General features: G+C 41.6%; 2 protein-coding genes across 2 annotated transcripts in view; both read left to right on the top strand.

Moving 5' to 3' along the window:
* The window catches only part of LOC132121893 (IgGFc-binding protein), a 30,790-nt gene continuing 5,651 nt past the window's right edge, over positions 1-25,139 (top strand). Inside the window, 34 exon segments of the mRNA XM_059531628.1 lie at positions 1-102; positions 1,169-1,447; positions 1,628-1,964; positions 6,833-7,086; positions 7,180-7,326; positions 7,407-7,986; positions 8,095-8,678; positions 8,796-9,360; positions 9,452-10,056; positions 10,184-10,739; positions 10,846-11,042; positions 11,203-11,338; positions 13,122-13,169; positions 13,429-13,473; positions 13,555-13,676; positions 16,085-16,363; positions 16,537-16,629; positions 16,717-16,870; positions 16,964-17,217; positions 17,374-17,520; positions 17,601-18,180; positions 18,294-18,877; positions 18,996-19,560; positions 19,652-20,256; positions 20,377-20,932; positions 21,035-21,231; positions 21,383-21,518; positions 21,875-21,922; positions 22,044-22,097; positions 22,431-22,487; positions 22,638-22,822; positions 22,997-23,151; positions 23,238-23,483; positions 23,650-23,812. Coding sequence (XP_059387611.1) covers positions 1-102; positions 1,169-1,447; positions 1,628-1,964; positions 6,833-7,086; positions 7,180-7,326; positions 7,407-7,986; positions 8,095-8,678; positions 8,796-9,360; positions 9,452-10,056; positions 10,184-10,739; positions 10,846-11,042; positions 11,203-11,338; positions 13,122-13,169; positions 13,429-13,473; positions 13,555-13,676; positions 16,085-16,363; positions 16,537-16,629; positions 16,717-16,870; positions 16,964-17,217; positions 17,374-17,520; positions 17,601-18,180; positions 18,294-18,877; positions 18,996-19,560; positions 19,652-20,256; positions 20,377-20,932; positions 21,035-21,231; positions 21,383-21,518; positions 21,875-21,922; positions 22,044-22,097; positions 22,431-22,487; positions 22,638-22,822; positions 22,997-23,151; positions 23,238-23,483; positions 23,650-23,812 — 9,615 coding nt within the window.
* Positions 22,062-25,095, top strand: LOC132122462 (uromodulin-like). The gene is made up of 8 exons (XM_059532747.1): positions 22,062-22,097; positions 22,431-22,544; positions 22,638-22,822; positions 22,997-23,151; positions 23,238-23,483; positions 23,650-23,812; positions 24,108-24,207; positions 24,448-25,095. Exons 1-8 carry the CDS (start codon positions 22,067-22,069, stop codon positions 24,549-24,551), a joined length of 1,098 nt encoding a protein of 365 aa, XP_059388730.1. The 5' UTR covers positions 22,062-22,066; the 3' UTR covers positions 24,552-25,095.

Here is a 25,139-nt window from a genome sequence, read left to right on the forward strand (position 1 = left end):
ATGCCAGATTCATGTGTTGGTTATGGCATGTGTGGCACTCCTTACCCACTGTGGCTCAACGGCCCTCACCCACAGCTGGAAGATGGAGTGGTCACACGGCAAGTGTGTGGTTCAACATGGAATGACTGCTGTGGTTACAAATCTCATCCAATACAAGTCAAAGCTTGTCCAGGAAACTATTATGTGTATGAATTTGTCAGGCCAACATTCTGCTCAGCTTATTGTGCAGGTAAAGCATTACTGAAGTCATATCTTTGCTTTTGAAATGTAACTTTTGTAGTAAAATATAATGTTAATTAATAATTGACTATCAATGATTCTTTCTTTGGAGGGTAATGAGAGTTATTGGCTATTCCTGTGCTAAAATATCAGTGGTTAGCCACATTATCAGAAACCTATTATGCTGTTATGTCCTTCAGAACATGCAAATCTATTAATAGTAGTTGTAGCAGGAGCAGGAGAAGTAGTAGAAGTTAATAGTAGTAAACATCCTCAGTAATTGTATGCTTTAAACTGAGTTGTGTAAAATGGTTGTCTTTGGTCCAATAGACATATTACAATTTGCATTTATTTTTTTCTTTACAGAGATTATCATTGCAAACAAGACAAGCTCAAATATCTCCTCAGGTATTTTAACACAATTAATGCACAACAAATGTAACATCACATATTAAGAGATAATTGGTATACTATGTACACTGTGCATTAAATCTGATTTGATTTGTGTGTTATGTGAGGTTTATAATTCTAAAACAGTGTAACATTCAATACATAACATGTCTGATATGATGCAGGACCATTTTATCAATTTGGAGCCGGAGACACAGAGAATGATCGTTCTGATGATGGGAGTTCACCAGTGATCTACCTTTTGCAACCGTTTAAATTTTTTGGACAGATATACAACCAACTATATGTAAGTGAATCTGCTACAGTTTTATTTACAGTACATCAGAAGGGCATTCACACCGAGCTACACATTTTATTATTATTATATTGTTTTTTACTGTACCTTTTAAATTGTTGAAATAGTTTTGCTGTCCCATTATCATGGCAAACTTTAATGCTCACATTTAGTCTATTTCTTACTCTTATGAAACTTTACTTGGAAAACTTCAGGACAGTTTAAAATATTAGGCAAATTTTAACATTGTTCTTTTTTTTTCAGGTCAACAACAATGGATACTTGACATTTGATTGGTCATGGTACAGTTATTATCCATACCAGATCCCAGGTTATGGTGGAACAGACCTCATCGCTCCATTCTGGACAGATATTGATAACCGGGGCAATGGTGTTATTTCATATCGTCAGTACACGTCTGGCAGCGTCCTTACAGATGCCACACAAGACATTAACCAATACTTCACTGACCTGAGCTTTTCTGCAACTTGGGTCTTTGTAGCAACATGGGACAGAGTTGCATATTATTCATATTCAGGAACCGTAAGAAATCCAGTCTGGTTATGTACAGTCTTCTTGTTATTTTTTAACAGCATATATAAAAAAAAATTCTAAATTAATGTAACCCACCATATAGATTTAGATAATCCACACTGTGGATTTTTGTGATTTTTAGCAAACTAATGGCCAGCATATGATTTTTTTTAATTTGTCTTTTTTCAGGAAACATCTTTCCAGGTGGTTTTGATTTCAGATGGCCATTTCTCTTTTGTTTTGTTTAATTATGGAACAATTGCTCCAACTCAAAGATATATACAGGTGTGCACTGACATGACTATTTGAAACTATTCCAATTTACTAACTGAAATAGAAACTAAAACATTTACTTTTGTTCACTTATTGTAGGCTGGTTATGACACCATCAGCTCTGCATACCACTTTTCAATTACTGAATCACTACAGCATAACATCACAAACTTGACATACAGCAGCAATGTCAATGTGCCAGGCAGATGGGTCTTCAGAACAGACCAAGGATCACGAGGTTGTCAGTTTAATGGTAAGGTTTAAACAAATTAAATGATTTGCTCTTTGCAGTGACCCTCGATAACCACTTTTCATTTCACTTTAGCTTATTGGTAAACCCTTACAAAAAAAAACAAAACACCTTGTTACAAATAGTTCCCTTTCAATATTTCACTCGTACTGCGTCGAAGACGCATATGGGAAAAACTCCTTTTTTCTCCTGAACTGAAGCCTTATTCAATCACGCAGTGAAACTGCACGGCCATTGAATCGTGCAGTGTTATTAAAACAAACCAATGGCTTGGCAGTGGTGCTGCACAAACCTATGGCAGCGAAGCCCGCCAAAATGGGCGGAGAATCTGGCTATATATTGGCCACTTCGCCACAGGAATTCAGATTTCTTCTCCTTCAGCGACGACGTCACATCGCTTCGCTGATCTCCTCTGAACTGCTCGCCGTTGACACGCCTCGCACTGGAACACGACTGCCGGTACCCGCTGCAGATTCATCGCTTTCCTGCGGCCATCCGGTGAGAGAGAGATTTAAAAGAGCAAATTTCTCTAAAAGAGCCTTTCTACGGCGTTGATGCAAATGCAGTCTCGTCATTGCAGCTCATGCAGAGCCCCGCAGAGGAACCAGCCCGTAGCCGTCTGGATGAATAGTTTCTGCCGGGGCGCCAGCAAGCCCCTCGTCAGTGAACCGCCCCGTTCTTCCCGGAGGTCCACGACGAGCTCACAAAATCGTGGCGCGCCCCCTACTCAGCGCGCTTGCATACTTCATCTTCATCCGCCCTCACCTCAATTGACGGCGTTGAAGAAAGAGGATACAAGAGATTGCCGCCGCTGGGCGAGTCTGTGGCTGTGCATCTCTGCCCGCCAGCAGCTATTGGTTGGAAAGCCAAGGCCAACCATCCGTCCAAACCCTGCCGTACGACGTTGGCGCTCGCCGGGCGTGCCTACTCATCGGCAGGGCAAGCAGCCGCGGCGCTCCACTCCATTGCAGTGCTGTAAGTCTTCCAGGCCAAACTTCTCGCCGCCACTGATGAGTCTGGCCCGGATGTCGCCACGCTCAGGGAGCTAAGAAGTGCAACAGACTTAGCACTACGTGCTACCAAGTTCACTGCCCAGGCCATTGGGCGCTCGATGGCTAACCTGGTCGTCCTGGAGCGCCACTTGTGGCTTAACCTCAAGGAGATCAGGGATGCTGACAGAGCCCAGTTCCTGGATGCACCGATCTCCCCCAGCGGCCTCTTTGGTCCGGCAATAGAGGGGTTCGCCGAACGCTTCACAGAGGCGCAGAAGTCGTCCCAGGCGATGCGACACTTCCTGCCAAAACGCGCTTCATCTGCTGCTGCCAGTCGCCCCAGACAGGTGCCGACTCGTCAGCCTCCCAAGCAAGCGGCCGCTGCTACCACTGCGGCCCAGCCTGTGAAACCCGAGCCTCGACACCGTTCTCGCTTGGCCACTAGACGGTATCAGTTCCCTAAACGCATGGGACCCCGGCCCAAGATAGTGCTGGACCCTGCGCCGCCGCCATCATCCTGATCTACAGGAAAGAAAGAAGAGGGGCCTAAGTCTCGCCGCGGCCGGACCACCCCCTAAACTGCCCCTTGTGTTTTGCCGTCCATCTCCAGGTGTCGACGAAGTTGTTCTTGCTGCAAACAATGGGCCCTTTTTAGCGCCCAGACAGCAAAGCGCTGTTATAGTACACAAAAAAAAAAAAAAAAAAAAAACACACTCACGAGTGCTATGTCCCCCCACGGCGGACAAACACTCGAGTCAATACAACCCCTGTCCATCCGGGCCTCACAATGGCAAGCCATTCCCGGGGTATCAGATTGGGTCATGGGAATAATAAAACACGGCTATTCCCTTCAGTTCGCACGACGAAAGCGTGGTGGTCACCACTTCGGTGCACAACAAGAACGCTCACGTTCTTCGTGCCGAAGTGGAAAATCTGCTGGTGAAGGGAGCTATAGAAATCGTTCCCCCAACACACCGCGACTCAGGGTTTTACAGCCGTTACTTCCTAGTTCCCAAGAGGGATGGCGGGCTGCGCCCCATCCTCGATTTAAGGCATCTGAACCCTGCCCTCATGAGACGGCGCTTCAGAATGATCACGTTGAAACAAATCCTCTCACAAATACGCTCAGGGGATTGGTTCTTTTCGCTGGATCTGAAAGACGCTTACTTTCACATCCAGATAGCCTCCCATCACAGGCCGTTCTTGAGATTTGCCTTCGAGGGTGTGGCTTACCAATACAAGGTCCTCCCCTTTGGGCTGTCTCTGGCGCCTCACACGTTTACAAAGCGCATGGATGCGGCTATCTCCCCTCTCAGGCAGAAGGGAATCCGCATTCTCAATTACCTCGACGACTGGCTAGTTCTAGCTCAGTCAGAGGGGGAGGCATTGGGTTACAGAACTTTGCTCCTCAGCCATCTGGAATGCCTGGGGCTCAGGGTGAATTTTGCCAAGAGTTCGCTGTCCCCCAGCCAACGGATATCGTTTCTGGTAACAGTGTTAGACTCAGTGACGATGAGGGCAACAATGGTGAAGAAGCGCGCCGCGGCTCTACAGCGACTTGCGGCCTCTTTCAAAATAGGTGCTTCTCGACCCCTTAAGACTTTCCAGAAGTTGCTGGGTCTTATGGCAGCAGCATCGCCGGTGCTGGAGCTCGGGTTGCTACTTATGCGCCCCCTCCAATATTGGCTGAAACCGCGTGTTCCACCTCAGGCGTGGTGTCACGGACGCCTGAATATCAAGGTGAGTCAGGACTGCATTTCGGCCCTGGCCCCTTGGAGGAACATGCAATGGATAGAACGGGGTGCTCCACTTGGTAGGGTTTGCAGAAGGAAAGTGATCTCCACAGACGCGTTCAACAAGGGTTGGGGCGCGCTGTGCGAAGGGAAACCCGGAGAGCAGGCTTCACATCAACTGCCTCGAGATGATTGCAGTTCAACGAGCCTGCCAGAGCTTCCTGTCAGACCTAAAGAGCCACCACGTGCTGGTCAGACCAGTTCTGCTTGTAGCCCCACTCTGGGAAAATCAGCACGACCTGTCACAAATGCTGATTGCGGCCCCATGGCCCGTTCCCCTGAGACGGGACCTCCTTTCCCAGGCGAACGGAACGATTTGGCATCCACACCCAGAGAGGTGGTCTCTGCACCTTTGGTCGCTCGACGGGAGCCCGCGGGACTCCCTGAGCGTGTGCTAGACACAATTTCACAGGCTAGAGCTCCGTCTACACGACGCCTCTATGCCTCCAAATGGTCTGTGTTCTCCACATGGTGCTCAGACCATGGTGAAAACCCGACCTCCTGTGACGTATCAGTGATACTGTCATTTTTGTAAGAGCTCTTGGAGAAGGGACGATCCCCCTCCACACTCAAGGTCTACGTAACAACTATAGCGGCGTCACACGCCCTTATAGCAGGCCAGTCGGTGGGCAGAAACGACTTAGTCGTCCGATTTATGAGAGGTGCCAGAAGGCTTCATCCGCCTTGCCCTCCCACTGTCCCTTCATGGGACCTGCCCACGGTACTGAGAGCCCTAAGGGGGCCCTGTTTGAACTGCTACAGTCCATAGGCCTTAAAGCCCTGTCGCTAAAGACCGCTCTGCTGTTGACACTAGCGTCTGTTAAGCGTGTGGACGATTTGCCAGCACTCTCGATAAGCCCTAATTGCCTAGAATTTGGGCCTAACGACTCGAAGGTCGTCCTGAAACCGAGGCATGGCTATGTGCCAAAGGTGCTCTCCACACCTTTTTAGAGCACAAGTGGTCACTCTCTCTGCATTACAAAACACAGAGGATGATCCAGGGCTGAATCTGCTTTGCCCAGTGAGGGCTCTAAAAGTCTACCTAGAGCGTTCTGCGCCAATAAGGCGATCAGAGCAGCTCTTCATATGCTTTGGAAACCGCACCAGAGGGTTACCGGTCTCAAAGCAAAGGCTTTCAAAGTGGATTGTTGATGGTCTCAAAGCAAAGGCTTTCAAAGTGGATTGTTGATGCAATCCAGCTAGCCTACTCTTCTCTGGGCCTGCAAAGCCCAATTTGAGTAAGAGCCCATTTGACGAGAGCAGTGTCTTTGTCCTGGGCATGGTCTAGTGGTGTGACCATTGCAGAAATTTGTGCGGCGGCTGGTTGGAACTCGCCGTCCACATTTGCTAGATTTTATAATCTAGACATCCCGGCGCTTCATGCTAGGGTACTTTCTGTGTGAAGGTCACCTTTTTGTTCCTCAATTGCATGCTCTTGGCCATTCTTTGCCCAAGACTCATACTCTACACGTATGCACTCGATCCCCTTGGTACTGAGGTGATACGAACACGGGATGATCAGGCTAGGCCAGACGTAACCTCAGTGAGCTTATTCTGCTCCTAGTTGCTATTGTCATATCTTGGTTTCGCAGATCAAGTATGATTGCGTTGGTCGTCCCCCCTTCTTAGCATGGCGTGATTGAACTGGGTTCCCATATGCGTCTTCGATGCAGTACGAGTGAAGTATTGAAAGGGAACGTACTTGGTTACTAACGTAACCTCGGTTCCCTGAAATACGGGAACGAGTACTGCGTTCCTTGCCATGCTAAAAAGGCTGCACAACTCAGTCGTCGCTTCAGTCGAAGTAACCTGAATTCCTGTGGCGATGCGGCTAATATATAGCCAGATTCTCCGCCCATTTTGGCAGGCTTCGCTGCCATAGGTTCGTGCAGCACCACTGCCAAGCCATTGGTTTGTTTTAATAACACTGCACGATCCAATGGCCGTGCAGTTTCACTGCGTGATTGAATAAGGCTTCAGTTCAGGAGAAAAAAGGAGTTTTTCCCATATGTGTCTTCGACGCAGTACGATCTTCTAAAATACAACAATATTGAGCTCTAAGCCATGTGCAACTGCTGTTTTGTAGGTGTTCCAGTGCAGCTCGGAGACTCTTTCTGGAGTGATGCCACCTGCCAGCAGAGATGCACCTGCACCAGAAGCGGCCTCCAGTGTACCAATGAGCCCTGCAGTTACTCCCAAGCCTGTCGTCCAGCAGCCTTCCAATACTCTTGCCAGACCATTCAGCGGCAAACCTGTACCATCTCTGGTGATCCTCACTACTACACCTTTGACTATCAGGTTTTTCACTTTCAAGGGACCTGCACTTATGTTCTATCTGAGGTTAGCCTTTCTCTATAATTTAAATTATTATTATTATTATTATTATTATTATTTTGTATAAATCAACTGGTAATCCTTTAAGTTTTATTTTAGTCTTGTAGAAACAGTTTGCCATACTATCGCATTGAGGGCAAAAATGAGCATCGGGGCAGCACGCATGTGTCATGGACACGAATGGTCAGAGTGTTTGTCTACGATGAAGTAATTGAACTGGTTAAGGATCACTATTATGAAGCAAGGGTTAGTATGACTATACTGCTTTAATTCTCTCTTGAATGCTGTTCATTTTCTTAATTTCCTCTTTTTCCAACATTGTCCAGGTTAATGGAAGCTTTGCAGCAACGCCATTCACCCTTCACAATGGCTCCATCCAGGTTTATCAGTCAGGTTTTTCCGTGGCCATCAGCACAGACTTTGGTCTACTTGTTACATATGATGCATACAGCTATGTTAGCATCTCTGTACCTTATGACTATTTTAATTTCACCTGCGGACTGTGTGGAAACTTTAATTTGCACCCTGAAGATGATTTCCGTTCACCCAGTGGTGAAGTCTTGAGCTCAGATGTGGACTTTGCCAATAGTTGGAAAGTAGACAGTGACACAGATGCTGAGTGTCATAATGTCAGGTGCACAGGTCTTGCTTGTGCTGTTTGTACCTCAGATGAAATGGCTTTATACAGTGACAGCAACCACTGTGGAATCCTGGAAGATGTTTTTGGCCCTTTTGCCAATTGCCACTCTGTGCATGCGCCACAGACCTACAAAGAGAACTGTGTGTATGACCTTTGCTTGGGTGGAGGGTACCAGCCCATTCTGTGCCAGGCTCTCAATGTGTACGCTACTCAGTGCCAACAGCAGGGTGTACAACTTGGTCAATGGAGACAGCAGGGCTTCTGTGGTAGGCATTGTTTTGTAATGAATGATTTCAATAGAGCAAATTAGATCGCAATCCAAATTGAAAAATTACAATTTATGTGCATTCTTTATTTTCTTCCTCTATTTTCAGAAATTCAATGCCCTGAACACAGTCATTTTGAGCCTCAAGGAACAGGCTGTCCTGCGACTTGCAGTTATCCATCTGCTCCAATGAATTGTCCCTTGCCCAGTCAGGAAAGCTGTATCTGTGATCCTGGGTACATCCTGAGTGCTGGAGAGTGTGTGCCTGAAGCAAACTGTGGCTGCAGTTTTGAGGGTTTCTATTACACAGAAGGACAGTCAGTGGTGTTGGATGGTGACTGTGGGAGACAGTGTGTGTGCAGCAGCATGTCGATGACCTGCCATCAGCACCAGTGTGGTCCAGCAGAGGTGTGTAGAGTCCATGATGGTGTGAGAGGCTGCAGACCCACCGGCTATGCAACCTGCTCAGTTGAAGACCTCGGGTCATATCACACCTTTGATGGACTAAGTTTCAGATATCAGGGAGCATGCGGACTGACCCTTGCTAGGGTGATGGGACCCTCCCCGCTACCACACTTTGCGTTGACGGTGGAGAAAGTACCCAGAGGCCTTCAAGACTTTTCCAGGTTCCTGAAGTTTGAGGCAGAAGGAATTCAGGTCTCCATCGAAATGGGAGAGGGCAGCAATGTAAAGGTTAGGCAAGATATTAAATCACTAATTTGTATTTAATACAGGAGCATTATTGAATTACTTTTGTAATTCAAATGTTAGATGGATAAGTCTCCTGACACTGTTTATCACTCTCTTCAGGTGGATGGACAGATGGTTGGTCTGCCTGTCAGTGTCAGCTCTGGTCAAACCCACATTTATCACAGCAGTGTGAGGGGTTTTGTTTTGGAAACAAACTTTGGGGTGACTGTAAGAGCCGACTGGCCACACATTGTCCGAATTACGGCACCAAGCACATATAGTGGCACACTTGGAGGTCTGTGTGGGAACTTCAATGGAGACATTGCTGATGAGTTTTACACTCCAGATGCAGTCCTGTTAAATGACACTCAGCTATTTGCGGACAGCTGGCGTGATGGTTCCCTATCAGCCCACTGCGAAGACCCAAATGACAGCTGGGAACCAGGACATTATCAGAACAGCAGTCAGTTCACTGAACATTGTAGCATCATGTCCACGTATAATGGACCATTTGCTGAGTGCAGCAGAGCAATAGATCCTCAGCAACGCATTGCAGACTGTGTTCAGCTGCTGGAGAAGACACAAGGTGCCAGAGAGGCTCTATGCGAGGCCCTGCGAGGTTACATGCTACTTTGCCAACAGAATGGCATTGCAGTAGAAGAGTGGAGGAGTGCCACCCACTGTGGTAAGCATCTAGTTTTGTGCCTGCTGACCTAAAATTTGATTTCATTAAGCTAAAAAGTTTTCCTTTTGTCAATGCTCTTTTGTAAATCCAGATCTCAGCTGTCCAGCTAATACTCATTATGAAGTATGTGGCACATCCTGTCCTGCTTCTTGTCCCAGCCTCTCGTTCCCATTTCAGTGCACATTGCAGTGCCAGGAAGGATGCCAGTGTAATGACGGAAATGTGTTGAATGGAGATCGTTGTGTGCCTCCCGTGGGTTGTGGATGCCTCCACTCTGGGCGTTATCGGCAGGCTGGAGAGACGTTCTGGCATGGTGAAGAGTGCCAGTACTTCTGTGTTTGTGATGGAATCACTGGAAATGTTCATTGCACACAATCTTCTTGCAGTGAGGGGGAGGTCTGCCATGTTTTGGATGGCGAGTACGGCTGCCATCCTCGGCCGCATGCTCGCTGCTCTGCTTCAGGAGACCCCCACTACGTGTCTTTTGATGGAACCTACTTTGACTTCCAGGGCACATGCCGCTATGTGCTAGCCACAGTATGTAATGACACTACTGGCCTTCCGCACTTCCAGGTGGATGCAAGGAATGAGGCATGGCACGGACTCTCAGTAGCAATTACTGTAGAAGTTTTTGTCAATGTCTCTGGGCATCTTGTGCACATGTCACAAGACATGAACGGTCATTCTACTGTTGAGGTAACCACACATCACACACTGTAATTTGACTTCATAGATAATATAATGATTAATGATATACTCTTGTAGTTATAAGGCAATGATATACAGAAAATGCATTCTTAGAACACTTCCACTCTCAAATCAGGTTGACGGAGAGACCAGAAACCTCCCAATCCTGCTTGACTCTGGACGGGTGTCTGTGTACTCCAGTGCACAGTACATATTTGTATCAACTAACTTTGGTTTGAGCGTGAGTTATGGTGGTTCATGGACATTGAACATCATCATACCAGCGAACTACAGTGGGGTTACGTGTGGCATCTGTGGCAACTTCAACGGCCAGAGTAATGATGACTTCATGACTCCTTCAGGTGCTCTGGTGCGCTCAGCAGACCAGTTTGGAGCAAGTTGGAAGGTCGAGGACGAGCTGCCATGCAATGATGGGTGTGGAAACAATTGTCCTTTGTGCCAGGATCAGACAACTGCCCGTTCTGTCTGTGACATCATCAGGTCCAGTCAAGGCCCCTTTAGTTTCTGCCATGTTTATGTAGATCCTCAAGCCTACTTTGAAGACTGTGTGTTCGATGTGTGCCTTTCTGGAAACCATAATGATGTCCTGTGTCGCTCGGTCCAAACCTATGCGATTGCCTGTCAATCTAACAATGCCGTTATCTATCCCTGGAGAGAAATCGCATCATGTGGTAAGTGAGATAATTTTTTGTTATTTCTGTTACTGTGTAATTAACTTGAAAACCTTTTTTTAAGAGATGCTTGACATAAATACATGTTGTATTCTTACATTTCTAGTCATAACCTGCCCAGAGAACAGCCACTATGAGTTGTGTGGCACAGACTGTGGTCATACTTGCTCCAGCAACATTGATGCTAGTTGTGAACACACATGCTCCGAGGGATGCTTCTGTGATGATGGGTTGGTGAGGAGTGGAGGACTCTGTGTATCAGTGGAGCAATGTGGCTGCTTGTATGACGGATTTTACTTTAATGTAAGAATTGAAACTCTTTTGATGAAGCTTTATTCGATTTCACAAGATATTGAAAAACAGAGCCTTGTATTTATTATTTCACTTCTAAAGCAACTCACGCATAGTATTGTCCTCGATTCTGGAAATATAAAGTTCATTGTCTTTTGGTATGATTTCTTAGGTTGGTGAGCAATTCTGGAATCTAGAATGTTCCCAACACTGTGAGTGTTTTGCTCCAAATGATCTGCGCTGCTCTGCTTCCTCCTGCCAACCTACTATGTTGTGTATGGTCAGAAATGGACGCCGTGACTGCTACGGTCTGTATATGCATATAATGTTTTTTATGTTATCTATATATATATATATATATATATATATATATATATATTTTAGGGGTGTAACGGTTCACAAAATTCATGGTTCGGTTCGATACAATACACTGGTGTCACGGTTCGGTTCGGTTCGGTACGGTACGTTTTAGATACAGCAAAAAGAAAAAATTGGCAGATAAATTTCCTTGATTTTTAAAAAATGTTTTATTTATTAAAACTAACAAAGTATGTTTTTTTTTTTTTTACATTGAACAATGATGGAGCTATTCTTTACCCATCTTCTATGGTGTTTTCTTAGCAGCATACTGTATAAAACAAAAACGGCTCCTTATAAAAAAAAAATGAAAATGTTATATTAGTTATGAACAAATACAAAGATGTAACTTTTTATATGGAACTCTATAACTCTTTATATTGAGTGTGTTTTTACTCAATTGGTTCTCTATAGGGATTATGTTTATAAGGGCTTTCCTGCTTATGCAGGAATTACGGTCTGTCTGAAATGGGCTCGTGAAGGAATATTGTAACGGGGCTCAATTACATTAAGCATGTTCTTAAAACCTACGTTTTCCACTACAGAGTAAGGCGCTCGCTCACTCAGTACGCGCTGAAGGCTCGGTGCAAAATGGCAAATGCGTTTAACAGACCAAAAATAGAAGATCCTCCAATAACCAACAGGTCTGGTGTTTGGGTGCACTTTGGATTCCCTGTAAGCTATAATGGTGATGATAGAATCAATGGTAAATAGTAAGGTCTCATATCCGCGGCTATAACGTAAATGTAGCCTACCAATCGCCGTGGTGATGTCTTTTGCCCTGTTTGAATCCGTTGGAAATGTCTGTCTAAATGCTGCGGGGATAGTTTTGTTGCGTGTATGTTTCTCCTTTTTTCCGTCTTTTCCCAGATACTGACACACTAAGGTGATGTCGCCGTAAATGAGTTGACATGTTTCAAGTATTCCCGCTGGTGTTTTTTTTTTTTTTTTTGTATTCCCGCTGGTGTACGTTACCCTAGATGCGACATATCGTTGTTTTTTTATCCACCACTCTCTTGCCATCACCATTATAGCTTACAGGGAATCCAAAGTGCACCCAAACACCAGACCTGTTGGTTATTGGAGGATCTTCTATTTCTGGTCTGTTAAACGCATTGGCCATTTTGCAACGCGCCTTCAGCGTGTATTACTGAGTGAGCGAGCGCCTGACTGAGTAGCCTAACATAAACATATACGTTGGTGTTTTTTTTCTTCTTCGGGGGTGTCAGGGGCATTGCCTGTTACGTCGTTTGGGTTATTGGGCTACCTTGTTGAACGCATATCATTATATTTCAAAAAAAGTTTTATTTTCCAAATATAATTAATTAGTCCAACGAACCGTTCGGTCCATAATGCGTACCGCGTACCGAACCGAAAGCCTCGTACCGAACGGTTCAATACGAATACGCGTATCGTTACACCCCTAATATATATATATATATATATATATATATATATATATATATATATATATATATATATATATATATATATATATATATATTAGTATATACATATACATACATATACATATACATATATATACATATATATATATATATATATATACATATATACATATACATATATATATATATATATATATATATATATATATATATATATATATATATATATATATATATTATGCATTATTTTTATGCAACTCTCTAGTGTCTATCAGATCTGGAATGTACCCTAGTAAAATATTTTCATGTCATTTTGTCATTACAGAAGAGAGTACCACATACATGACCACTACCATATCAAGCCATTCCTTAGGTATTTAAAAAGAATGTGAACAGATTTTGTGAGATATCAGTGATTCAGTTTGTTTACTAGTAAAATTGTACAGGTTTTTTATTATTATTATTTATTTATTCATTTTATTTGTATTTTTTTTTTCACTTTGATTTAATTGATATGTACCTTTCTTATCTGTAATATTGGCTCAGAGGTGGTTAGCTTGGTTCAGATTTGTATTTATTTATTTTGAAGAACTCTTTTTAATCTGTATGTATTTTCTCTCTCTCTCTTGTAGAGCAGAGTACCGTTAACATGACCACCAACAGACCAATCCCCCCAGGTATTTTTTAAACAATTTTGAAAAAATAAATGAATGAATAACAACTATAAACATTACATGTAAATACATGATTTCCCACAGCGGTGTTTTATCCATTTGGAGCTGGAGACATAGAGAATTATCGTTCTGATGATGGAAGTTCATCTGTGATCTACCTTCTGCAACAATTCATATTTTTTGGACAAACATATAGTCAAATATATGTAAGTCAGTGAATGAGATGAATGGAAAATAACTATTATTTGTATTTATTAATTATGTTGTGTTTTGAATTCTCAAAAAAAAAATTCATTTTGGTGACACTTTATAATAACTTATCTTTATAATAACTTATAATAACTAAATAGTTATTTTTAATAACTTAACTTAATAAATCACTAACAAACATTATTTAATGCTTAATGGATCATTAGTTAATATATATTCACAAAAAAGTGCTTGTGAATATTTGCAAGTAAACTTATGAATCATTACCTAATAATTTACTTTTTATGTAAATTAAAATGCTTACAAATGTCTTTAAACTATTTTATATGATCAAGCACATCTTGAAAATCTTCAAATAATTTTAACAGATGTTACACAAACCTTTTATCAATGCACAACACGTTTATTGTTATTGAGGTGTGATACGAGTAGGGTTAGGGTCAGGCTTGGTGTATGGGTAGGTTTAAGTTTGGGTAAGTGATTCGGGGGGGAACTTGGTTGCTATAAGGAAACACGATTCAATCGGAATATGTTGTATTGTTTTGATAAATGATAAATTAAAGGGTTAGTTCACCCAATTATCAAAATTATGTAAATAATAACTCACCCTCATGTCGTTCCAAACCAGTGTGACCTCCGTTTATCTTCGGAACACAGTTTAAGATATATTATAGATTTAGTCCGAGAGCTCTCAGTCCCTCCATTGAAACTGTGTGTATGGTCTACTGTCCATGTCCAGACAGGTAATAAAAACATCATCAAAGTAGTCCATGTGACATCAGAGGGTCAGTTAGAATTTTTTGAAGCATCAAAAATACATTTTGATCCAAAAATAGCAAAAACTATGACTTTATTCAGCATTGTCTTCTCTTCCGTGTCTGTTGTGAGAGGGTTCAAAACAAAGCAGTTTGTGATAATGACTGAAACATTGACTCGTTCACGAGTCAATGTACTTTTGATTAGTAAAGGTTTATTATAATTTACAATTAATAAATAGTTTCCACTTTAGATTGGGTAATGCGAAAACACTAACAAACAATTAATAAATTATTTAAGATTTGCAAATTGTAGAAGTCTACAGAACAAACAAAGACCAAATATATGAAATTTGCAGACTCTGATTATTAAATAATAAATATATTAACATGAATTATTTGTGAAGCGCTGAAAGTTACTGATTAAGCTATATATTCATAACATTTGTGAATAAAAAAAATTAGCATAAGCTAATACGTGTAAGAATCATGATTTTTTTTTAAATGCATGAACATATGAATTAAAAGAATGATGACATTTGTAAGCATTTCGATTTACATTAAATAAAGATCTGTTAATCATTTGGTAACGTTTAATAAATTCATTAATGAACATTAGATATGTGAATATATACTAAGTAATAAGTTAAACATTATATGTTTGTTAATGTTTAATAATGAAAGTTATTATAACATTAACATATACGTTAACATATATATTATACGTTTTTTTTAATGTAAAAATTTTATAAAAATAAAAATCTAAATGGGTCTCATTCACTAATAATTGCGTAACATATTCGTACAAATTCAACTTCTAATGAAAATTTTCCACCTAATTCACAGCATGTGCTTTGTTCTTAACCTCATCCTAGTGTTAGTGAATTTGGAGTATTCTAAATAAGGGGCTACATGCATGAGGTTGGTCATCTGCATAAAACACGCCCAGCCCATCTCCATTTAAGGGCTTTCCACACATGCTTTCCTTAGAGCCTTTCGTCATGGATGAAACAATTTTAAGATGAAATATACATTATATAGTAAACAATACATAATGTAATTATATATAATATTTAGTTTTTATCTTAAGATGAATAACATAATATATAGGCAATATATATGCTTTCAGTTGTTCCTATATTTTTTATTACATTTAGAATAAATGTTGGTACAAAAATTTGGTATTGCATTAAAGGATTATTCCAAACCAAAGTGCTCAAAACTGGCTACTACAAAGGTCCCTTCTGAATTAAGGATTTCAAAGGGTACAACTGATGGGCACTTCGGGCCCCCATGATCCTTTGCACAGGGACGTTGTATGGCATCACACCCTTCATTCCATTCAGAAGGGCTCAAACGTATGTCCTAAACTCTCACTCCAGAGAGTAAACCATCTGAAGGGATCAGGGCGTAGAAATTATCTTTTCTGAATAGAACACAGGGATAGTGAATTATGATATATTCGTGAAAACTTTCGTACACAGGTTTCATGCACAAAATTGGGCATGCACATGCTTATTGAATGAGAATGGTTTCATTAATAGTCTTTTAGCCGATTTGATAATAAATAATGGCCCTGTTCCCACATGACTGAATCTTGCATATTTTAAAATAAAATGTATTTGATAAAACATCTTTATCTATTTTAGGTCAACAACAATGGACACTTGACTTTTGATGGATCATTTTCCAGCTACACTCCATACCAGTTCCCAGGTTATGGTGGAATTGACCTCATCGCTCCATTCTGGACAGATATTGATAACCGGGGCAATGGTGTTATTTCATATCGTCAGTACACGTCTGGCAGCATCCTTACAGATGCCACACAAGACATTAACCAATACTTCCCTGACCTGAGCTTTTCTACAACTTGGGTCTTTGTAGCAACATGGGACAGAGTTGAATATTATCCATATTCAGGAACAGTAAGAATCCTAACTTGATTTTGTGCAATATCCCTGTCCTTGATCAAAAACTAATTTGAGGAATCAAAATGTATGAACCACGTAAAGAAGAGTTTATATACATTATGATTATTGTGATTTGTGTCATCTTGAAAACTTGTACTGACTAGCACTTTTGTAATGGTCTTTTTCAGGAAACATCTTTCCAAGCGGTTTTGATTTCAGATGGCCATTACACATTTATTTTGATGAATTATGGAACAATTGCTCCAAAACGTTATGTACAGGTGTGCACAATGTGGCAAATAATATTTAGGGATTTAGAAGACTATTTAAATAAGATTTTGAAAATGTTTTATCATAATTTATCACAGGCTGGTTATGACACCATCAACTCCAGATACCATTTCTCAATTCCTGGATCATTCTCGGATAACATCACAAACTTGACATACAGCAGCAATGTCAATGTTCCAGGCAGATGGGCTTTCAGGACAGATCATGGATCACGGGGTTGTCAGTTTAATGGTAACATTTTTCTGTTCTCCTGGTCTATACTTTTTATTCCCTAAACATTCAGTAATTTCAAGTTGAAAGCCATGTGCAACTGCTGTTTTGTAGGTGTTCCAGTGCAGCTCGGAGACTCTTTCTGGAGCGATGCAAACTGCCAGCAGAGATGCACCTGCACCAGAAGCGGCCTCCAGTGTACCAATGAGCCCTGCAGTTACTCCCAAGCCTGTCGTCCAGCAGCCTTCCAATACTCTTGCCAGACCATTCAGCGGCAAACCTGTACCATCTCTGGTGATCCTCACTACTACACTTTTGACTATCAGGTTTTTCACTTTCAAGGGACCTGCACTTATGTTCTATCTGAGGTAGGTCTTACTCCAATGCAGGGTTAGCCAGCTGTGAGAGCTGGAGAGCTAACTCTCCAAGACAGCTCTCCATTAGCATTGTTGGCTACCCATGCTTTATTGTACTGTTTATTATATAATGAGAATGAATCAGTTGTTAATCATTAACACTTTTAGGCTTGTGGCAACAGTTTGCCATACTATCGCATTGAAGGCAAAAATGAGCATCGGGGCAGCTTGCATGTGTCATGGACACGAATGGTCAGAGTGTTTGTCTACGATGAAGTAATTGAACTGGTCAAGGATCACTATTATGAAGCAAGGGTCAGTGTGACTGTACTGCTTTAATTCTCTCTTGAATGCTGTTCATTTTCCTAATTTCCTCTTTTTCCAACATTGTCCAGGTTAATGGAAGCTTTGCAGCAACACCATTCACCCTTCACAATGGCTCCATCCAGGTTTATCAGTCAGGTTTTTCCATGGCCATCAGCACAGACTTTGGTCTGGTTGTTACTTATGATGCGTACAGCTACGTCAGCATCTCTGTACCACATGACTATTTTAATTCCACATGTGGTCTGTGTGGAAACTTTAACCTGCATCCTGAAGATGATTTCCGTTCACCCAGTGGTGAAGTCTTGAGCTCAGATGTGGACTTTGCCAATAGTTGGAAAGTAGACAGTGACACAGATCCTGAGTGTCATAATGTCAGGTGCACAGGTCTTGCTTGTGCTGTTTGTACCTCAGATGAAATGGCTTTATACAGTGACAGCAACCACTGTGGAATCCTGGAAGATGTTTTTGGCCCTTTTGCCAATTGCCACTCTGTGCATGCGCCACAGACCTACAAAGAGAACTGTGTGTATGACCTTTGCTTGGGAGGAGGGTACCAGCCCATTCTGTGCCAGGCTCTCAATGTGTACGCTACTCAGTGCCAACAGCAGGGTGTACAACTTGGTCAATGGAGACAGCAGGGCTTCTGTGGTAGGCATTGTTTCGTAACGAATGATTTCAATAGAGCAAATTAGATCTCAGTCCAAACTGACAATAATGACAATAATTTATGCACATTCTTTACTTTCTTTCTGTATTTTCAGAAATTCAATGCCCTGAACACAGTCATTTTGAGCCTCAAGGAACAGGCTGTCCTGCAACTTGCAGTTATCCATCTGCCCCAATGAATTGTCCCTTGCCCAGTCAGGAAAGCTGTATCTGTGATCCTGGGTACATCCTGAGTGCTGGAGCGTGTGTGCCTGAAGCAAACTGTGGCTGCAGTTTTGAGGGTTTCTATTACACAGAAGGACAGTCAGTGGTGTTGGATGGTGACTGTGGGAGACAATGTGTGTGCAGCAGCATGTCGATGACCTGCCATCAGCACCAGTGTGGTCCAGCAGAGGTGTGTAGAGTCCATGATGGTGTGAGAGGCTGCAGACCCACCGGCTATGCTACCTGCTCAGTTGAAGACCTCGGGTCATATCACACCTTCGATGGACTAAGTTTCAGATACCCCGGAGCATGCGGACTGACCCTTGCTAGGGTGATGGGACCCTCCCCGCTACCACACTTTGTCTTGACGGTGGAGAAAGTACCCAGAGGCCTTCAAGACTTTTCCAGGTTCCTGAAGTTTGAGGCAGAAGGAATTCAGGTCTCCATCGAAATGGGAGAGGGAAGCAATGTAAAGGTTAGACAAAATATTAAATCACTAAGCTTTTACTCCATTCAAGAGCATAATTACATTATTTTTCAAATTCATATGCTAGATGGAAAAATCTTCTGAAACCGTTTATCACTCTCTTCAGGTGGATGGACAGATGGTTGGTCTGCCTGTCAATGTAGGCTCTGGTCAAATCCACATTTATCACAGCAGTGTGAGGGGTTTTGTTTTGGAAACAAACTTTGGGGTGACTGTAAGAGCTGACTGGCCACACATTGTCCGAATTACGGCACCAAGCACATATAGTGGCACACTTGGAGGTCTGTGTGGGAACTTCAATGGAGAAATTGCTGATGAGTTTTACACTCCAGATGCAGTTCTGTTAAATGACACTCAGCTTTTTGCGGACAGCTGGCGTGATGGTTCCCTATCAGCCCACTGTGAAGACCCAAATGACAGCTGGGAACCAGGACATTATCAGAACAGCAGTCAGTTCACTGAACATTGTAGCATCATGTCCACGTATAATGGACCATTTGCTGAGTGCAGCAGAGCAATAGATCCTCAGCAACGCATTGCAGATTGCGTTCAGCTGCTGGAGCAGACACAAGGTGCCAGAGAGGCTCTATGTGAGGCCCTGCGAGGTTACATGCTACTTTGCCAACAGAATGGCATTGCAGTAGAAGAGTGGAGGACTGGCACCCACTGTGGTAAGCATCTAGTTTTGTACCTGCTGACCTAAAATTTTATTTCATTAGGCTAAAATGTTCTCCTTTTGTCATTACACTTTTGTAATTCCAGATCCAAGCTGTCCAGCTAATACTCATTATGAAGTGTGTGGCACATCCTGTCCTGCTTCCTGTCCCAGCCTCTCGTTCCCATTTCAGTGCACATTGCAGTGCCAGGAGGGATGCCAGTGCAATGATGGAAATGTGTTGAATGGAGATCACTGTGTGCCTCCCGTGGGTTGTGGTTGCTACCACTCTGAGCATTATCGGCAGGCTGGAGAGACATTCTGGCATGGTGAAGAGTGCCAGTACTTCTGTGTTTGTGATGGAATCACTGGAAATGTTCATTGCACACAATCTTCTTGCAGTGAGGGGGAGGTCTGCCATGTTTTGGATGGCGAGTACGGCTGCCATCCTCGGCCACATGCTCGTTGCTCTGCTTCAGGAGACCCCCACTACGTGTCTTTTGATGGAACCTACTTTGACTTCCAGGGCACATGCCGCTATGTGCTAGCCACAGTATGTAATGACACTACTGGCCTTCCACACTTCCAGGTGGATGCAAGGAATGAGGCATGGCATGGACTCTCAGTAGCAATTACTGTAGAAGTTTTTGTCAATGTCTCTGGGCATCTTGTGCACATGTCACAAGACATGAACGGTCATTCTACTGTTGAGGTAACCACACATCACACACTGTAATTTGACTTCATAGATAATATAATGATGTAGTATTGTAGTTATGAGGCCATGATATACAGAAAATGCATTCTTAGAACAGTTCCACTCTCCAATCAGGTTGATGGAGAGACCAGAAACCTCCCAATCCTGCTTGACTCTGGACGGGTTTCTGTGTACTCCAGTGCACAGTACATATTTGTATCAACTAACTTTGGTTTGAGCGTGAGTTATGGGGGTTCGTGGACATTGAACATCATCATACCAGCGAACTACAGTGGGGTTACGTGTGGCATCTGTGGCAACTTCAACGGCCAGAGTAATGATGACTTCATGACTCCTTCAGGTGCTCTGGTGCGCTCAGCAGACCAGTTTGGAGCAAGTTGGAAGGTCGAAGATGAGCTGCCATGCAATGATGGGTGTGGAAACAATTGTCCTTTGTGCCAGGATCAGACAACTGCCCGTTCTGTGTGTGACATCATCAGGTCCAGTCAAGGCCCCTTTAGTTTCTGCCATGTTTATGTAGATCCTCAAGCCTACTTTGAAGACTGTGTGTTCGATGTGTGCCTTTCTGGAAACCGTAATGATGTCCTGTGTCGCTCAATCCAAACCTATGCGATTGCCTGTCAATCAAACAATGCCGTTATCTATCCCTGGAGAGAAATCGCATCATGTGGTAAGTGAGATCATTTTTTGTTATTTCTGTTAATGTGTAATTAACTTGGAAACCTTTAAGAGATGCTTGACATAAATACATGCTGTATTCTTACATTTCCAGTCATAACTTGCCCAGAGAACAGCCACTATGAGTTGTGTGGCACAGACTGTGGTCATACTTGCTCCAGCAACATTGATGCTAGTTGTGAACACACATGCTCCGAGGGATGCTTCTGTGATGATGGGTTGGTGAGGAGTGGAGGACTCTGTGTGTCAGTGGAGCAGTGTGGATGCTCGCATTACGGATTCTACTTTAATGTAAAGACTGAAGCTCTCTTTTGACAAATCTTTATTCAATTTCTTCTATAAGATATCAGAGCCTTGTATGTAGTATATCAATTCTAAAACAACTCATATATACACTGTTTTGGAAGTTTAAAGTTGATTGTTTTGTGGTATAATTTCTTAGGTTGGTGAGCAATTCCAAGATGAAGAATGTTCCCAACTCTGTGAATGTTTTGCGCCAAATGATTTGCGCTGCTCTTATTCATCATGCCCACCAACAATGGAGTGTACAGTCAGAAATGGACTTCGTGGCTGTTATGGTCAGTAAACCTTTTTTGATATCTCTTTGCATCACCTAAATGTTTGTGTTTACCCACCAAGAAAATATTGTTGAGTTCCTGTGGGGAAAATGAATAGGTAAAACCCTAACAGAACCAAGACCACTGAACAAGTTGATAGAACGTGCTATTTAATTTTATCCTTCTCTGAAGACAACCCTTCACACATGACCACCACCAAATCAGTTATTCACTCAAGTATTTTATAATGTTTTTTGTAATTTGTCTCAGATGTTTCAAATCCTCATGGAGGCAATGATTAGAAAAGCTACTTCCAGAGCCAAAGCTGCTGAAAAGGTGGATGATATTTTAATTAATATGTATTTTTCTCTTTACAGAAGAGAGCACTACACACATTATCACCACCTCATCAACCCTTCCCTCAGGTATTTTCTATATACTTCTTGTAATTTTACGATTTGTCTCAGAGGTGACTGACTTGGTTTAGAACTCTAGAACTATGTTGCCTCCCTTTTCACTGTTGCATTTGTTTCTCTGTATCTACAGAAGAGAACACCTACACCACCTACATGACCACCACCAGATCAACCATTCCCTCAAGTATTTTTTTTAATCAATCAATCAAGAAAACAACAACAACACATATTTGAATGACACATTGAATTAAAAGATGTAATGTGAACTGATATCATTAATGGTGTTTTTGATGGTTTACTTATAAAATTCCATACTGTAGGTCTGTTTTAACTACTTTTTTGAGTTAGTTCAGTAAAACAAAAAGTCCTATTGCTCAATCTGTTATCGCAAAGATTGTTTTATTTCAAAGGAAGCCATGATATTATCTTAACAAAATGTTATGTAATAATATTAATATGTGTTTTATCAATGCCTCAACTTATGTCATTAATCCTGTTGTTCTTCTCTTCTGTGAAGGACACCCCTGTCAAGAGCTCAGCTGCACTGAGATTGAACGGTGTGAAGAGAAACATGGTGTTTATGGCTGTTCCTGCATGGAAAACAATCACAGATCTCAGCATGACTCCTTTGGTTGGACTCATTCTACAACTACATTTCAATGTTGTTTCAGTGATTATACAGTATTTTTGTTTTTGACATTCCCTTGGATGCATTCTCTTTCAGATTTCACTGAAACTTGTGAAAGCAGCTCTGGCTCCATGTCTCTGTCTCGCTGTCAGCTTTTTGAGGCTGGTTTTCCTTCCGACATCTTACACCTCAATGACCCCAGCTGCAGAGGAACAGTCCAGAATGGCAGAGTGGAGTTCTATTTTGACAACAATGACCACATCTGTGGCACAAATCTTGTGGTAGGATTCATTATGTACATTAACTACAAATGCTTTAAATATATATTTATAAAATTATATATATATATATATATATATATATATATATATATATATATATATATATATATATATATATTTCTTTAAAAGGTCCCTCAAGGTACAAATATTAAAAAAATATATATTTCCATACAGGCCAATGGCACCCACTTCATCTATGAGAACTTTATTGTGGGGGAGCCAAACTTAGTTGGGCATCTCATCAGCAGGAAGAGAATTCTGAAGCTTTCTTTCAGCTGTGTTTACTCACAAACCCAAACACTTTCCATGGACATCAACCCTCTGGAGAGGTGAGGCACACTGACTTTAGCCAACTTATGGAATTAACTATTAATAGTTATTTGTAGTTGATACATATCATGTTAAATTTCATCAGCTCTGTGCACGTGAACCTTCCTGCTGGTCAAGGGACATATCGGGTCAGGATGATTCCATATCAGGATGCTGAATTCTCCCACCCCTTCGCTGGTAGTGTGAATGCAGAGCTGAGCAAGCGGATTTTTGTGGAAGTTCGTGTTGATGGAGTCGACAGCCATCAGTTTGCTTCAGTGATTGACACATGTTGGGCTACACCAGTGAACGATCCTCATTACCCTCTCCGCTGGGACCTAATAGTTGACAGGCAAGTCCATGTTTTTGTTTGATTGTTTCTCTTTACTTAGCACAAACCAAATAAAGAAATTGTTCATTATTTGCCCTCATATCTTTCCAAACCCTGATTGTACAACCATTTTGTATAATATAAATATCTTTATAATATCTTTATTATCCTTTTCCAAAATGCTCAGGTGTCCCAATCCTAATGATGATACAGTGCAGTTGCTGCAAAATGGTGTTTCTACATCCAGCCGTTTCTCCTTCGAGATGTTTATCTTCACTGCAGACTCCACCAAGGTTTACGTGCACTGCGCTATTCACCTTTGCCTTCTGACAGACAATCACTGCTCAGTGGTGAGTGAACAAATGAATAAGTAATTAAACCTTGCAGATTTTTTTTTTCTTATGGACTTGGACATTATTGTCACTATTAGTAAGTGTTGTCAATTTTCTTTAAGTAAATACCTAAAAAAGATACTTTTGAGTGACAGTCAATGGAGAAATATGCTATTTTGTTTCCAACTGCTATAAACCACCAGTAGGAGCAGAGGGGGTCATGCTGACTAGAAAAACCTCAACCCCTTTGGCTTAACCAACTGATGATAACTTAAAATAATACAAATTGGTTGTATTTTCATCTGTCTTTCAGCACTGTGACTCTGAACACCATAGAGTGGGCAGATCTGTGGATTTTCATGACAGTAATTCCATATCCCTTGGTCCATTGATATGGTCTGACAGTAACAAAGGTAACTTATGAAACAAAACAACAACAAGAGATATACTCTTTATGAATATTTTAATTCAGCAATCAATATCACACAAAAAAGTGTTGTAGTCCCACAAGCTTCACATACTCTGGTCTGGAACAAAGTGAATGCATAAGAATGATTAAAAAAGTAAAAAGTGTGTTAAAAAAAAAAATATATATATATATATACTCGTAAAGTGCTGCAATCAACTGACTGCTGTGTCCTTTCTGTTCACAGATACACCGATGCCACGCCAAGTGCTAGCATCCAGGGCTCCATCTCTTTTGGGTTCTCTGACTATATCACTTATTTCGCTGATGAGTCTTCTGATTATCTTCTAGAATATTTCCACTGACAATCAACCTAATGTTTTAACACATCTGTTCTTAAATATATTTTTATTATCTCTTTCTCGATGAATGTGACGCTGATGCCAGACTGTTACAAGCTTTCTATAAATGTGACCTTTGGGTGAATGTTGAAAATGTTTTCTAAATCAAACAGTCTTATTATTATTGTTAGAATAAAGCATATTGAATAACGTCATAAAAAAAAAATCACAATAAACAGATTTTCTCTGTGTTTTGGGGACATATTTTTCATTTCTGTGTGTGTGATTTTGTTTTTACTATTGTTTGTTACAATGTAGTTAGTTCAGCTATTTTCTGTACTGAGTCAGGCTTAGGCTTCATCCTATAATAAACCATCTCAAACCAAATCAGCTATACACAGACATTTTATGGGTCGACGGCTGTTTTGCAGATAATTGTGTTAACAGATGACTGGTTTCTCTTCATTCTTTACTGATACAAACACGTTTTCACTGATTTCATGTATATTAGGATTTTTTCTCAAAAAAGCACTGTACATAACAAACCTTAAAATTGATGAATTTAGAATTAATCATTATAATGATTTAATCATTTAGC

The sequence above is a fragment of the Carassius carassius genome, chromosome 40, assembly GCF_963082965.1.
Source record: "Carassius carassius chromosome 40, fCarCar2.1, whole genome shotgun sequence".
NCBI classification, from domain to species: domain Eukaryota; kingdom Metazoa; phylum Chordata; class Actinopteri; order Cypriniformes; family Cyprinidae; genus Carassius; species Carassius carassius.